Genomic DNA, 15,088 nt, shown 5'->3' on the forward strand with positions numbered 1-15,088 from the left:
AAGGGGATCCTACAGTCATGGGAAAGCACTTTGTTTTAACACAAGCACTTTCTTTAAAGCAACTTCCTTTCAACAACACTGCAACTATGTCAAAGCACAAATGGAACGCTCTGCCCATTCTTGGAAACAGTGCATGTGACATTTCAAAAGTCATATATTAAACGATATATCCGCTGTATATACTTGCATGAAAACTTACACTTTTGAACTGTAACTAAACTTTGTTTTGTTATAACATTTTAGTACATAAAAATCCTAGTAATAGGTGAATATAGGCGATTTTTTAAGTATTACAAATAATTATAATGTCTGAAGTTATTTTGAAGGTACGATTGGAATAAGAATATAACCTAATTAGTGCAATCTTGTATCGTATCTCTAAGATGTTCATATACCTTAACACTTCAATTTTGTTAAATATCGATAGTTGTAATTCATTTTATTAATATCATTTTATTAATATCATTTTATTAATATCATTTTGCCCATTTTGAAATCCATCTTCACTGATTCAACAAATTCTTTAGAATTAATTACACGATGTTCTGTTAGACCGACAACAGGTTTTAACTCAAGAAAGATATTTAACTAAATATAAGTGAAACTTGAGATGCAACTATAGGTGTAAGAGGTTTACATAATTTATGTACTTTAGGTAAACGATAAAATTTAGGACACACATGAAGGTTTTATTTTTAAGGTATCATTGGAATAAGAATATAACCTAACAAGACGCCTACTAGGCGTTATATGATCGCGTCGTTCACAGCGGCGTAGCCAGCCCAGCTATGCAAATTTTGTGTCGTAAATGTTCTTAATAATAAAAATGAACAATATACATAGTCGCATGTTGAAAGCAGGAGAAACACACAACAGCCTATTTCGAAACTGCTTGAAATCCTTAAGTGCAGGCTTACTCTGCTCGGCGTGTGCAGTTAGTTGTATGTGTAATGAGTGTAAAGATAAAGATAGCACTTTGATCGCTAGCATTTTGATCGCTTTATTGATTCTACTTTACTGCTTCGAAGTTCGAAGGTGAAACGAAATATGCCCAAAGTGAATACAACAGGTGATATAACTAGCAACTTACCTGTGCGCAGGTTCCCGATTAGGGAGATATGGCCTGCGTCATGAACGGATGCACTCAGCAGTGCAGCATGCACGTTAGCTTAGCAACCACGCCTGCGTAGCTCATGGCTTGCAGGTCAGCGCACCTTATCGCACCTTGCGGGTCGCGAAATTCTCGACCATAAAAATATTAATAAGAACGCTTCCCATTTTAAGAACTCGCTTGCGCATTGCGCAATGCGAGTTAAAAAAAAACCAAGCCGAAACTATAGACCTAGCCGGAGCTAGGTAGACCTTGGATAGTCATTGCTGGTAATGCGGACGCGTGAAATATAAATGAGCAAAAACTAGAAATTAGCATGAGGCCTCCAGATTTCCTACGCTAAAAGTGATCTATTTCGTATTCAACAAGATCGTTCCGAACGTTTTATAAAACATGCATACAAAATAAAATAAGAAAAATAGCAAAATTTTTAAAAATATTATCTGAAAAGTCTCACAGTTCATGACTCAATCGTTAAACAGGAGAGATCTGAATCATTTTTGTAAAAAAAAAATTTTCACACGGATAAGTGTCCACTTTGAACTTTTTGTATGGAAATGATAGCACTATTACTGATTGACTCATTCGGGAGGGTAATTTCACAACAATATATAACCTTCATGAACAAGGTTTTTGGGTTAAAACCAGGGTATTCTGAGTGTAATCATAATATTCTGCTTAGACAAACTTCTTGCTACAATATATACAACAATTAAAGCTAAAAGCTAACGCTCTCGAGCAAATTTCAGTGCACTTTTACTGCATGGTTTCTGTATTAATAATACTGAAAGCTGTCTTCGTGTCACGTCCGCCTTCAATCATCTATTGGTGCTTTAAGGCCCACGAACACTGGAGATTCACTAACGCGACCGGACGAATTTTTCATTTTAAAAAGCAAATACATTAAATTCTGAAAGAACGTTTTGAGAGATATCGGTACCAGACCAGTCACAAAGGCCGGTGTGTGTCGGCCTTTAGTATTGGCGACCAATTACATACAGTAAAGTAGCTAGCCAGACGATTAACTTCCGCTATGCTAATGTTCTGCTGTGCATAAACATTAAAGTCTTTCTGAAGGAACGAATCATTATATAAGACTAAAGCTTGCATAGCGGGACTAATTCGCGAGGCTGGCTATACGCCACTGATAACATAAAACCTTTGGTATAGAATCGAACTTTGCCGTTAAGCCGAAAGAAAACAAGTAATAGGACATATGTGCACCCATATCCAAGTGCTACTCTTAATATGACACAATTGTCAGACATCTGTCAGAATGCCTCGACTGTCGAGAGCTATTTTATTCGGTATTCAGTTGCAACTTTATGTTATGCACCATGCAACATTATGGAATTCACTACCCACGACGGGATTCACGAAATAAGACTTTTCATAAACGTCTCAAGGTATGTGATTTTGTTTAATTTAGAATGAATATTTAGTTAATTTGATAACTAACACTTTACCACATGTGTAATTAAATATGCGGAGCTATCACGATTTCAAAACAAAATGATGTTGAATAAAGAAATTGTTAGCAACTGAGAACCCTATTATAGCAGTCTGGGCATTTTACACGAGGTAAGCGTTTACTTGGGACCTAGGCCACGTTGACAAGGTACCGGATTGCTATCGGAACAGGTGAAATTTTATAAGTAATAAAAGACAGTGAAGATTTTTATTGCCCGAGATCTAAATAAGCATTATTAAATTGATAACTTTTGCACAAATGTGCAAATGCTCTAAACGGCAAATAAAGATGTTGTGACACAACTGATGCTCTAAACGGCAAACGAAGATGTCGTGACGAGCGAACGGTACCATGTGAACGCAGTCTTAGGTGAATAGTTAAACAAGTAAAGAATACAGTGATATAGAAATTCCGCGAAAACGGGTGAATGCGCTTTTACACGTTGCGAAGACTACCTAATCGATTGCAATTGGTGTACAAGAGAATAAAATTTTAATACATAGTTGGGGTTGAAGGGCATTTCGAAAGAACAATTTTCTTGTATTTTTTGCTCATGCATGCATCCAGTCCGGATGTGTGGCTTTTGAAAACAAACATGAGATTAACATTTATAAAGTCGCAGAAACAATGATAAACGGCAATTAGCCCGGGACGATTTACAACACAAAGAGACGTTTAGCAGACGTTGAGTTATAGAATACAAAGAAACGGAAATCCAAAATTAAACATGGCTCTTCAATGTCTATACAGAAAGGTTTTTTGATTTTTGACATATACAGAGTACTATAGATACTTAATTCGCAAACTATATTAGAATATACAATATTTCGTGGGTTGAACACCCAGGTTGGCTCTACATTGAATAGATACAAGTTGCAGCTGAAGACGAACATTCTAAACCAGCAACTAATACCAGAGTTCAAAGGGCTACTAAACTCTACCAATCTTAACTTGTATCAGAGGGTGTTATTTTAAACCCAATAATTAGTGTAGTATAACACTATTTGGAGTGGATATCGTGGTCATTTCCACGAAGTTATTACTTTTTCGAAAAATTGTCGTCGGTGGTTTCTTGCCAACCATCTAACAAGGAAAATTTGTCCAAATTTGGTAAGTTGTTCCATGCGAATTTGACAATACAGGGTGTCCCAAAAAAAACGAAAACTATTGAAATCACCCGTAACAATGCAATTGTTAGAGTTTGAATGCCTAAGCACTCTGTTGGGACCCACAGGTGTATAAATGTTTACCATACTCATTTTTATGCATGCATATGATGCAGTAAAATTTGCTTGTTCGCAAAAATGATATTTACTAACAATATTTACAATTTACAAATATGGATAACGTTATTTAAATGTGCATCTCAAGGACCATGACCTTCGATATGTCCCCTTTCTCTAGCAACACAAAGCATTTAGCTTTTTATAAGTTGCATTAAATCCCCACGGGTTGAAATTCGTGAACACGGCATTCAAATTTTAACAATGAGTGACTTCAATAGTTTTCGTTTTTTTTGGGACACCCTGTAGATCTTGTAGGTCGTGGGTTATAGAGCATGCAATTACATTGGTCTTTCTGGCAGCATTTACGACCTCTTCTCCATGTATGTTACCCATGGGATTCTGTGTATGGTGAAGCTGTGAAGGGGAAACTCTATGTAGCTATGTTAATTGAAGGGGAAACTCTATGACTATATGTATGGCGAAGGGAAAACAGATCTACAACTAACGCCTGCATGTTATTTAAAATTGCTGTGAAATGCAACTATCCCTGAAAAACTGTTCATAAAATCAAAATATTAAGGTAAGACTGATACTGACAGAAACTGCAAAGGGTTTGTGAGAATAACACTTGAAAAAGAGTGGAGAAAGTTCAGCGTAGGCTGCAATTTATGACAACCAGGACAGGCATAAAACTAATAGCGCTTTTCCTAGCAGCGCGTAAAGCACGCAATTCGTACCAATTGCAAAAGCAGCTTTTTACATCATACTACAATTCTCAACGATGCAATTTTCACGAGAGGTGGTATTTATATATTCACTATATTCAATTTGGAATAACTTTTTTATTTGTTCTTAGCAGAGTGATTTCAGCGGGATCAATACCGTATCAACGCCATAGACTGCATGGTTGAAATTATGCATGGTTGAAAGAACAAAAACTTGTTCCGGCGATTCAACCTTATATAGGGGTTAGGTCTGCATATAATAATAGAAACACAGATCAAAGTGTGAACTATTCATTATACGTAAAAGGGAAAATTCGGAAGTATATATTCGGCAAAAGCTCTGAAATGAGAATTAACAGTAAATTGGATTTGATTGAGATTGATATCGAATTGTTTAGATTGCGACAATACGCTTCTTCTTTATAAATGCATTCATGTAAGACTTCAAAATGAATATAATATAAATAATTTTTCAATATAAATAACTTTTACCAATTCAAATTAATTTGAACGAAACTGCGGATGAATAACTTGAAAAGAGTTGTTATACATTTATTGATCAAATTCACAAAATTTATACTTGAAATACTATATCCATTTACCTATTCAAAACTCAGAGTTTGAATCGCAGCCGTTTTTCTGTCGCAAGGCATTTTCTAAATATCTTTTTAATCATTTTTACAAGTGAATTTTCTGTAATCTGTATATTTTCAAGATGATCCGAGATCAAAAAGATAATTTCCAAAAAGTTTTAAAATGGCCGTTATGCCATCTGTGGTTATGCTGATACAAACCTGAATTTTAGATTCAGCCTCAGTGAGCCAATCGCACGTTTACATTATAAATTCACATAGTCACATTATAACTGATTATATTCACTTTATGGCATCATATTGCCCGTTGCCGGAAAACTTCAATTTCAAATTTGCAATACCGGGCGTTGATGCTCGTTTATGACGATTTGTTAACTGGATAACCAATGCAAGCCATGCACTAATATAGTTTTCGATATTAATAATTGAATTCGGTTTTCATTTGATATTTGAAACATAAGGCTTTATAGTTCTTTATATCATGTTCAACCTCATTTGCACAAACAAACATTATGTTCAGTGCTTTCGCAGGCGCAACTGCGTTAATCATTGGAGGTCAGAATCCCATTGCAAAGGACGCGACTAGCGCTAAGAGCTAGTCTGTTTGCAGGTAAAACGGTATACAATTTAAACCTCGGAATATAAGTGTAATAGGTCGATACATGGAGTAAAAATTTCTTTAAAGATTTCTTTCTGTCTAAAGAATGACAAAAATTTTATCTACAGGAAGTGCGTGCAAAGGAAATTTGTTTCAACCGATAAGGTTTCCCAAATCTCTATCATCGACTTTAATGAGGTGAATGACATTTTCCATGTCTATAGTTATTATCGTCTTAATTATTATCTGATTAACCTATAGAACACATTTCTAGATACGTTTTACTCAATTCAACCCAATTGGTATATTATCTTTAATTTAGCTGCTTATAACAGCATATAAACATGTATAGGCATTTATTTTTATTATATACACTGCAAGCGCTGGGTATGAGCTAATGTGCAATCCGATTGGCTCTCTTTACAGACTCTACTACACAGATATTAGCTCATGTCTGTCTAGTAGGGAAACGTAAACAAAATTGCGGCAAGATTTGGGGAGTTAGGCCACAATGAGATTCAAGTTTTCCTTGATAAAAGTATAAGTTCACCGAGAGGGCGACAAACTTTGAAACAAAAGTATTCAACAGTATATATAGTTAAAAACTATATAGGTTTACACAATATATACGGTTTAACAGTATAACATTCGAAAAACAGAAAAACATGATACGAGATTTAATTATTCAATTTTTTAAAAAAGTGTAGTCACTATTGTTCAAATTACGAATAAATTTGAATGATGTTTTTATCCAGCACTTGTGTATATATGATAAAACAGTTATTCTGCTCACTCCGTCGTATATATGACTAATACTTATAGCTCAGCGCTACGCGCCTCGTCGGCTATACCAGCGCATATGCGACTCGATTTCGCAGAATAACCATTATATTAAGGACATAGCTTAAAAACTAGAATCATGTGAATATAAAATAGCATGCGAAATTCGATTGTGTTAATAAGCTCCCGGTTACCTCGTGAAAGATCGGGACTTCGGGCAAATTTGCAGACGGTGATATTTTGCAGGTAGAAATGGGGGGGGGGGGTAACTAAGCTTATTTTAAAAAAATTCCCTACTCAATACAATGCGCGGCATTGTACATCAGAAAAGTGAAAAGTGACCAGCAAAAAGTACTCATTTTGCCCGAATCTCAGGCAAACAGACAAAAGTACTAAAGTTATAACTTTGTCTTATATACAGCGGAGTACCATAGTTGCCTTCAGGCAAGCAATTAATATTAATGCATGGTGCTGTCAAGCTAGAGAGTCAAACATAACAAACAAATTAATGGCACGTGTGCTTGTTCGTGCATGCAAGTGGCTTTTCAACCTTCCTCTTATATGTACTTTGCACAATTACCACTCTTAATTTGAATTCATCCGTGAGTCGGTCTTTGATTTATGTATTTGAAGAGTGATGTTTTGACCTTTGCTTTAGAAGGAAACAATGACATGACATGTAGAAAGACAATATAGCCTCTATTTGAAAAACCTCCAAATGTCTAAGAAAATATTCGATAGCGAATGACAACCTTTAGCAAAGCTGTGGGAAAACTAGGAGGAGTCTTTTGCATTTGTAACTATAGTGGAGATTTGCAATTACGCGATCTTTAGCTTGGCCATTAGTTTGGTGTAGAACTAAAAGTACAATCTGAGAAATTATCAATGAAGTTTGCCCAGTTAGCTGTTACTCAAACACTACTGGCTCAAATGCACAAACCGTTTATTGAAAAACGAGACAACCTTATAGCCATTCAGAAAGCTCTATTTTTATTTTTACCGAACAGGTAGAAAATAATTATTTTTATTTATAACAAAGTTTACCGGTAGCATGCACTTGCTGGGGGGATGATCAAGTTAAAAAACATTTCTGTTTAGTGATAACATGCAGGAGTGAGATTCAAAACATGAGATTCAAGACATTTTTACATTGCATGGGCACATTATCATATCTTTCGGAAAGAATGTCTAACTTCAATTGAACAAAATTACAATGAAACTGAACGGTAATAAATATGTTTTGATGCATAAAATTTCGATTTTTGTTGGTCGCTGTGTTATTGTATATTAAAAGCGTGTCGTTGTCAAATTGATCTTTATATACATTCAAAAAACAAATTACTTCACAAGTCGTGCATAAAAATCGTACGCACTCGCCAACCATAAAGTATTCTATATTTATTTTTTAGTAACTAACTTAGTATTCTTTAATTTCTTTAATTAATATTTCTTTAATTTTGAAAAATATATAAACCTGTTCATGCCATATTGCAAACCAAGTTGCTCTGAGTGAAAAAAGACTTGGTGCATGAGGTCATTTTTCTTAGAATTAGTTAATAATCTGATAAAACAACTCTTTAATTTGTAAAATTTCTCAACACATTTTTTAACATGATTGCGGTCTGTTTGTAGTTGTCTCAGGTTGCACCTTAGTATATATTGACGTGAGATGTAATACTGAACTAGTGCTGGGCTTCACGTGTTCACATATATTTCAGGTGATCTGTGGAACAATGTTAAAGACTAATCACAGTTGGGTAATATTACTGGTGTATTGTATTGTGCAAATGCTGTTTAAAGGTAAGACAATATTGTTTCATTTTAATCCAATACGTGCATGAGTACACTTCTAATGCTCAACATGTACTCATGTAGTGATGCAGATGCTTTTATGATAAAAATCATAAAGCGACATAGCAATTATAGTATAACAAAGAGCTTACTGAACAGTTTACTAATACTTCCCTAAAATATACACAATTTTGTACAGCGCGTAGTTACTAAGCAAAACAACAAATGTATCGCTTACAGCGGAATTAATCATCTTGAAACCTGAGATTCAATTTTTTGCCTGCTCAATTTTTCACTCTTCCATGCATATCAAACTCGAAATCCGTCTTATTTCGACTTTGTCTATATTTGAAATATTTGAGAGACAGCATTTGAGAATGCATGGCCGGCGTCCTATAGCCGGTAGCATAGAATATAGTGTATATATAACTATATACCCTACATTATAATTACATCTATCGAAGTCGGATATAGCAATACTTCAGACGAACTCTAATTCGATGATTATTGCTTGTCCGCAAACTTCGACCACATGGTATTTGACAAAAAATGTTATAAGTGTCTCTGCGCGGCTTTAATAACTATCACCTATACGGTGAGAAGCGGAGTCATGGTCGCTACAGCACATTGCAGACAGACAAAATGTTTACTGAATTGTTCCATTGCTCGCGTCGCCGAATATGAATCAGTAGTTGAATTAATCCTATAAATGAAACCACTCCCATGCAAGAATAACCATGCATGCAAAGCATTAAGCAAAAACGTTAAAATAAAGTGTGTATGCATGGTATAAATTGTTAACAAATGGTATAGCTACTTTTAGTTAATTATAGTATAGCATTTATAATTAGTTTTTATTATTATTATCTATTTAGTATATACTTATAGTAATAGTTAATAGCACTTAATTTTTAAAGGAGTAAAAGGACTAGTCAGTAACAAGAGACAATATAAACAGCCATTTATTTCAAGTGAAAATGTGTCGGACTAAATAAATCGCCACACATTTAGCCTGTAGCTAATTTTCACGCATGTAAATTAAGGGTCCTATTAACACCGTTAATTAAAGCTTAGTTTAAAATCATATCAATGAAGTTTGAGGCGAAGAAAAATTTTTGACCAAGCAGACATTTTTTCAATTTTAAACTGTCATTCGTTATCACTTCAATCTCGTCCCAGTGTTAACTCCCGAGATAAATGATAATGCCTAAATAAACACTTACGGCGACCTTATTGTTAGATACGATTTTATAAAAGTCCATTTGTGAAATTTGACGAAACACAGAAAAAATCGTTGACTTGGAAATATCGAAGATCAAAATGTACCAATTTGAAGCACAGGAAGACGGTGCTGGAACGTCATGACCACTAGAATATGATGACTTACTATATGGGTCCGGACCTGCATACGGTTGACAGTTTTACGCGTTACCGGATAGAATTACAAACTTGTAAAAATTATCTGACTGATGGATGACTTGACGGATGACTAGTTGTCATCCTAACAAATTCACAATGTGTAACATATTATCCTTCTAAAGACGAGAAAAATAGACCCACAAAGTATTCGTTGAGGATAAATATCAGAGGGTCTTTCATGGTTGATAGAAAGTAGAGCGAAATTTATCTACTTTTAAGCACTCATCTGAAAACTACTATAGATTACTCGTCTTCTTAATTTTGAAGTCAGAATATCTACAATGAAAGCGAAGGTTTTTTTGGATCCAATTCACCTCTGATGGATGTTTTATAGTCTGTTGTCTTCATAAATGCCTTGTAATGTATACGAGCAGCAAATCAGTCCACCGAAGCCAATGCATTACTGCTTTATCAATAATCGACTATGTTTCATACGTCAGAAGTTAATTTGGATCCAACCAAATTGGATCATTTGATCACAAAAGTGTGAACAAACCTTTAGTTATACCATAGGTTATACCTAAATTACGTGCATATCATATCTTTGCTTATGTCGCTGAAGTTTCCCACATCTCTTCGAGCATGTTTTAAAACGCTTTGAAAAGTAGATGAGACTTCAGGCGGTCATATTGGTGTGAATGTTAGTTATTTAAAGGCAGATTTAAACCGAAAGAGAAGCAATAGCGACTAATGTGTATTGTGGGAATACGTTGTGTTTCCTAATAATAATAAGAAACTGTTTTAAATCATCGCCCGTGCCATTTTCTCGGTACCGTACAAAACATTTTGCGTCGTATAAATGGGCTAAATATCACTCGATTTTCCATCATTTTGATATTATATATATAATCAGTAAGCGCTTTACACCTATAGCTTAAATCTTTAGTTTAGAAACGTAAATTAACCAAGCATGCATGCATGGGTGTTGATGCATGGGCGTCTTGACTAAAATTAGACAAACAAACCGACAATGTCCCTGAATAATCGAATCCAAAGTATTCAGAAACGTTTGCAAAGTTACCAAGTTAACTTTGATAATAACATGCAGCGCGCACCATATATAGCTTTGGGGGACATACAACTATGAAACGTAAACCTGAAATATTTCCTTAATTTGTAGACATTCTGACATTCTTTAATACACTGTTTATAAGTATGAACCTGTGGTTTATTATGCCACACTATTACCCTGTATAGCTGTACGAAAGATAGTCATTTAGCAGCTAGGTCTAGTGCGCACCTGGTGTACGGAGCGGTATAGGCGAGGAAGTGCGAATGCCCCCAGAGTAGTAAAAAAACATGCCTCCCTCGAAGAAAGTAATCCGATTTGCATATCCGATTGCATGCGTACGCGTTACTCCAGATTAAAGAAATGTGATATACATCTATATGCATGTATAGTTGTATACTTATTTCTAAGAGGCTGTTTACACGAACTTGCTGCCTTACCAGTGTTAAAATGAAACGCGAGGTGACGTAAAGGTATTCAAATGAGCCATTATTATCTTCAATGCCGCGCCGTAGTCGTCCAAACAACAGCATATGGTTTGTATCGTCTGGGTTTTAAAGACCTATTGCAATAAGACAAACTCAATCTACACTTCGTCTAAAATCTTGGATAAAGCAACCCTTATGCGCAGAACAAATTCGGCTTTGCGTGACTCGCATAACTAAAAAATATAAGCCTGTTTTGGGCGGTCGCGATCGCGGAGACAGACTGGCGGAGATATCTATAGCGAGTTGTGCAAACTTAACCATTATCGACATGACCAACAAGTGATGACAGCCATCACTAAAAGGCCGAAATGGTGTACGAGGTGAAGAAAGGGAACTGCACCAGTAAATAATTATTAACGAAATTCGCACAAAATATTTCTCATTGAAGTTATGTAAATTATTTAAAGTTACGTACTCACGTAAAGCAATTACATTGCTATTTCAATTAATTAAAGCATCGCTTTGATAAACATTTTCTGTCGAAAATTCCTAAATTTGAATACTAGTCAAGAATGCGAACGTACATAATTCGACCGTATTATTAAATGATGCCAATACACAAAGGCACAGGTTTTGGAAAGCAGAGGTTACACATATCTACACATGCATATCTACGCCGTTTCCGCACATTTTTTATCACGTGTGTCAAGAGGTTTGCTTATATAAGCTCATTGACATTATGATGTCATGACCTCAGCAGGTATTTCAAAAGCCTAAAAGAATGTCACTAAACCTACAGTTGGACTGACATTCCTGTGGATCTCTTTTATACAGAGAATGATATTTTATACAGCAAAATAATATTCAAATTTCAGGAATTATTTAAAAGACTAGGTCGAGTGTAGATTTCCAATAAAATTTTGTTCAAATATGCCGGCGCTTAATTATAATTGTTAAAAGTATGAGAATATAGAACTAGCAGCGTCGAAAAGGGCCGTACACAAGTCACACGTTAATACCACCCTTTACAGGCAAAGAAGCCTGTATCAACGATTCTTTATGCTCCAATTCAAAGGCTAGAATTTTTTCTGGATTCTAAGATTATAAAAAAAATTGATTAAAAAGTGAAGACGGGACTAGGAAATGTATGGAATGTCACGAAATAAGATAAATATAGAAAAGCGGAAGAAATAATATAAACTTGAAATAGAGATATAAAAGTCTTACCAATCTCTGCGGTGTCCGACCATGCAGATATATTTTATTATAAAAATATCTGCATGGTCGGACACTGCGGAAATTGGTAAAACTTATAGCCGTCAATACTCAGGCTTCAAACATGGTGAGACTGAAAATGATTTATAACTACTCAACAAAATATGTCTTTCAAATAAAAGATTCAAAATGGCCATTTCACAGCTGTCAGATGTGTATATATATGATGTGCATGCTGTCAAAAGATTGCAGAATGCGTATTCCGAAAGTTATTCAATAGTTCTCTCTTTGATAGTGATACATAAATGTATAATTGTGAACCAGTGATCAGATTTTCGGGTTGAAACTTCATAAACACCAATTTCTGTGGTGTTGCATTGTCGCAGCTTAACCCGCCAAATAGAACGAGAAATAAATTCACCTTAGTAAGATGCATGAGTGGTAATGCTCGGTAATCGATCGTCATGCTGGATTGTTTATATTAGTTACCTTATAACAATGAAAATGAATTTGGTTTATCATGTGCCTCTGAATTTTATTAAAATTAGGATTAAAACAAAGTGACACTACCACTATACTTAACTTGATTCAATTCCTGCTATATAGAAACATAATTTAATTAAAGAAATAATCGCACTCTATTCTGCAATTTTAGTTTATTTTCAATCTATATGGCTCCAACGCAATGCACATGCATGTAGACTAGTAGAAAATAGCGCGTGTGTATAACTAACCCGGTTATCATTCCCAACATAAAAACGAATTTGAAAGCGTAGACTGTTCTTTATGTTACCAATGATAATTGAAAAAATTCTTTGAAAAATTATTCTTGAGAAAATGCTTTACGTGCATGTCGCCGGACTGTTGTTAATAGTATATAGGTATTCAAAAACCTTTATTTAATTCAAGCGATTATAAAATCAATCAGCTTAAGAAATATAAGATGAATTTGGTATTCAGTCCAGAAGTGTATAACAAGATTTTTACTCTTATCTCAGTGACACTGCATGTTTGTTTAATTGTATCTGTCATTTTACGACGTTTAAATTGACCAGATTTCTTTTCCCTGAAAGATTCTTTAAATGCCATACCAATCTATTCCTTAAAGTGGAAGTCAAGTCCGTATGTAAAAAAACTAGGTTTGTTTCGAATTTTTTTATATTTTTCGAAATACCTTGTGTTGTCTGAATGTCTCTGGCCTTTAAATGAATATGAACTAGTGTTTTTTGATGAGAAAATTTCGAAACATGGAAAATTTGGCCAAAATACTTATTTCTATGACGAACTCACATTATGAGCGTGCATGTAGAACCGATGCCTAGAACAGACTTGACTTCCACTTCGTTTGTTATGTTCAGATTAGGTAAAAATCAATTATCATGCAGAGGTTAAAATCAATTATCATGAATAACGATTTCATAAACATCCAGGAAATTCAGTCTCAAATCCAGTCAACGAGAATTATTGACGACATTGGCCTATTGACGACACATATTATTAGAGAAAACATCCCTGCTTTACAGATTTTCACGATAACATATACAGAAACACACACCTCGAATTTCGGATGATGAAACCGTATTGGCACAAACCAATGTGTGTTCGAACATTCTTAGTAATGAGACTTCTCACACCAAATTTGAGTGGTGCCAAATTCTAGAGCTAATCTCCAATGATTACTAATCAATCGTGATTGCCTCTATTCAGGAAGAACGACCTTGCAACCAGATATCCCCATCCTTCAAAGAGTCAATGAGACCTTATGACATTTTACAGATTTAAAAAGTAAATCGCTATAGGAAAATATTATGATACAAATGCCAAACAACTACTCAACTATAGAAAGCAGCTGTACCAGCTATCTGGCGCGTGGAAACACTTCCCCCGTGCTAAGTAACGATTCCTCCTAGCATTAAATTTTCGTAATTCAGATGTTCTGGCATGAAGTCAATAAAGCAATTCCTCACACATATAACAGATCTTTAAGAAATTGTCCACTTATAGGTAGAATTTCAACAAAGCTAGTCCCAAACTGAATACTAAAAGAAAGTGCTGACCACGCGCATATATCCCCATGGAATGATTAACTCTTGATTAATCGACTCTTCTTGAAGAGGATCATATTGCTAAATCTCAATCTCAGTGCTCAAGAACTAATCACGCCCTTATAAGCATACTGCACTTCTTGAATTATAGCACTAAACAGATTACATTCGTGCAGCAACTGGAGTTGTTCACTCGACGATCAATATATCTAATTGTCATTGAAGACATGAAGTGGGATGCCAAAAAATCCACAACAGCTAGCAAAGTGGGAGTTGCCATTATTTCTTATACAGTAACCCAAGAAAGCAAGTTGGGTAGTTTGTTCTTGTGGTCGATGACCGCAGAATATTTCCACTATATAGTTGCTTTAGTTCATTAGTCAGTAGCCAACCCAAATGAATAAATTAAATGCATGGAGCTCGTATCGACGCAGTTTCATCTACCAATTAAACTATAATAGTGACGTAAAACTAACATATATAACTGCACACAACTCACAAAGGGCAATCTATTGACATTGTTAATTTTTTTCTGCAGATGCTGAAACCTTTTTCCTCAGGAATTCTCGAACTGGAAAGTGCATTTCAACAGGACGATTCATATATAGTAAAAATACCTTACTGTGATGATTGACGACTGCTTGGATAGAAAAGCACAGTTCCGCTACCTCGATAGT

General features: G+C 35.0%; 1 protein-coding gene across 1 annotated transcript; it reads left to right on the plus strand.

Moving 5' to 3' along the window:
- Positions 1–2,220: 2,220 nt before the first annotated feature.
- On the plus strand, positions 2,221–15,038 carry LOC114531902. The gene is made up of 4 exons (XM_028553503.1): positions 2,221–2,517; positions 5,853–5,922; positions 8,223–8,304; positions 14,950–15,038. The coding sequence occupies exons 1-4, from the start codon at positions 2,360–2,362 to the stop codon at positions 15,036–15,038; spliced, it is 399 nt and encodes a 132-aa protein (XP_028409304.1). The 5' UTR covers positions 2,221–2,359.
- Positions 15,039–15,088: the final 50 nt, after the last annotated feature.

The sequence above is a fragment of the Dendronephthya gigantea genome, unplaced genomic scaffold, assembly GCF_004324835.1.
Source record: "Dendronephthya gigantea isolate DGI-Jeju-01 unplaced genomic scaffold, DenGig_1.0 000076F, whole genome shotgun sequence".
Classification (NCBI taxonomy): Eukaryota; Metazoa; Cnidaria; class Anthozoa; order Malacalcyonacea; family Nephtheidae; genus Dendronephthya; species Dendronephthya gigantea.

Coding starts and splice junctions, on each gene's coding strand:
- LOC114531902 (XM_028553503.1), top strand. CDS start 2,360: ATGACACAATTGTCAGACATCTGTCAGAATGCCTCGACTGTCGAGAGC. Junction 2,518..5,852: donor CTTTTCATAAACGTCTCAAG/GTATGTGATTTT, acceptor TTTTATCTACAG/GAAGTGCGTGCAAAGGAAAT. Junction 8,305..14,949: donor TGTGCAAATGCTGTTTAAAG/GTAAGACAATAT, acceptor TTTTTTCTGCAG/ATGCTGAAACCTTTTTCCTC.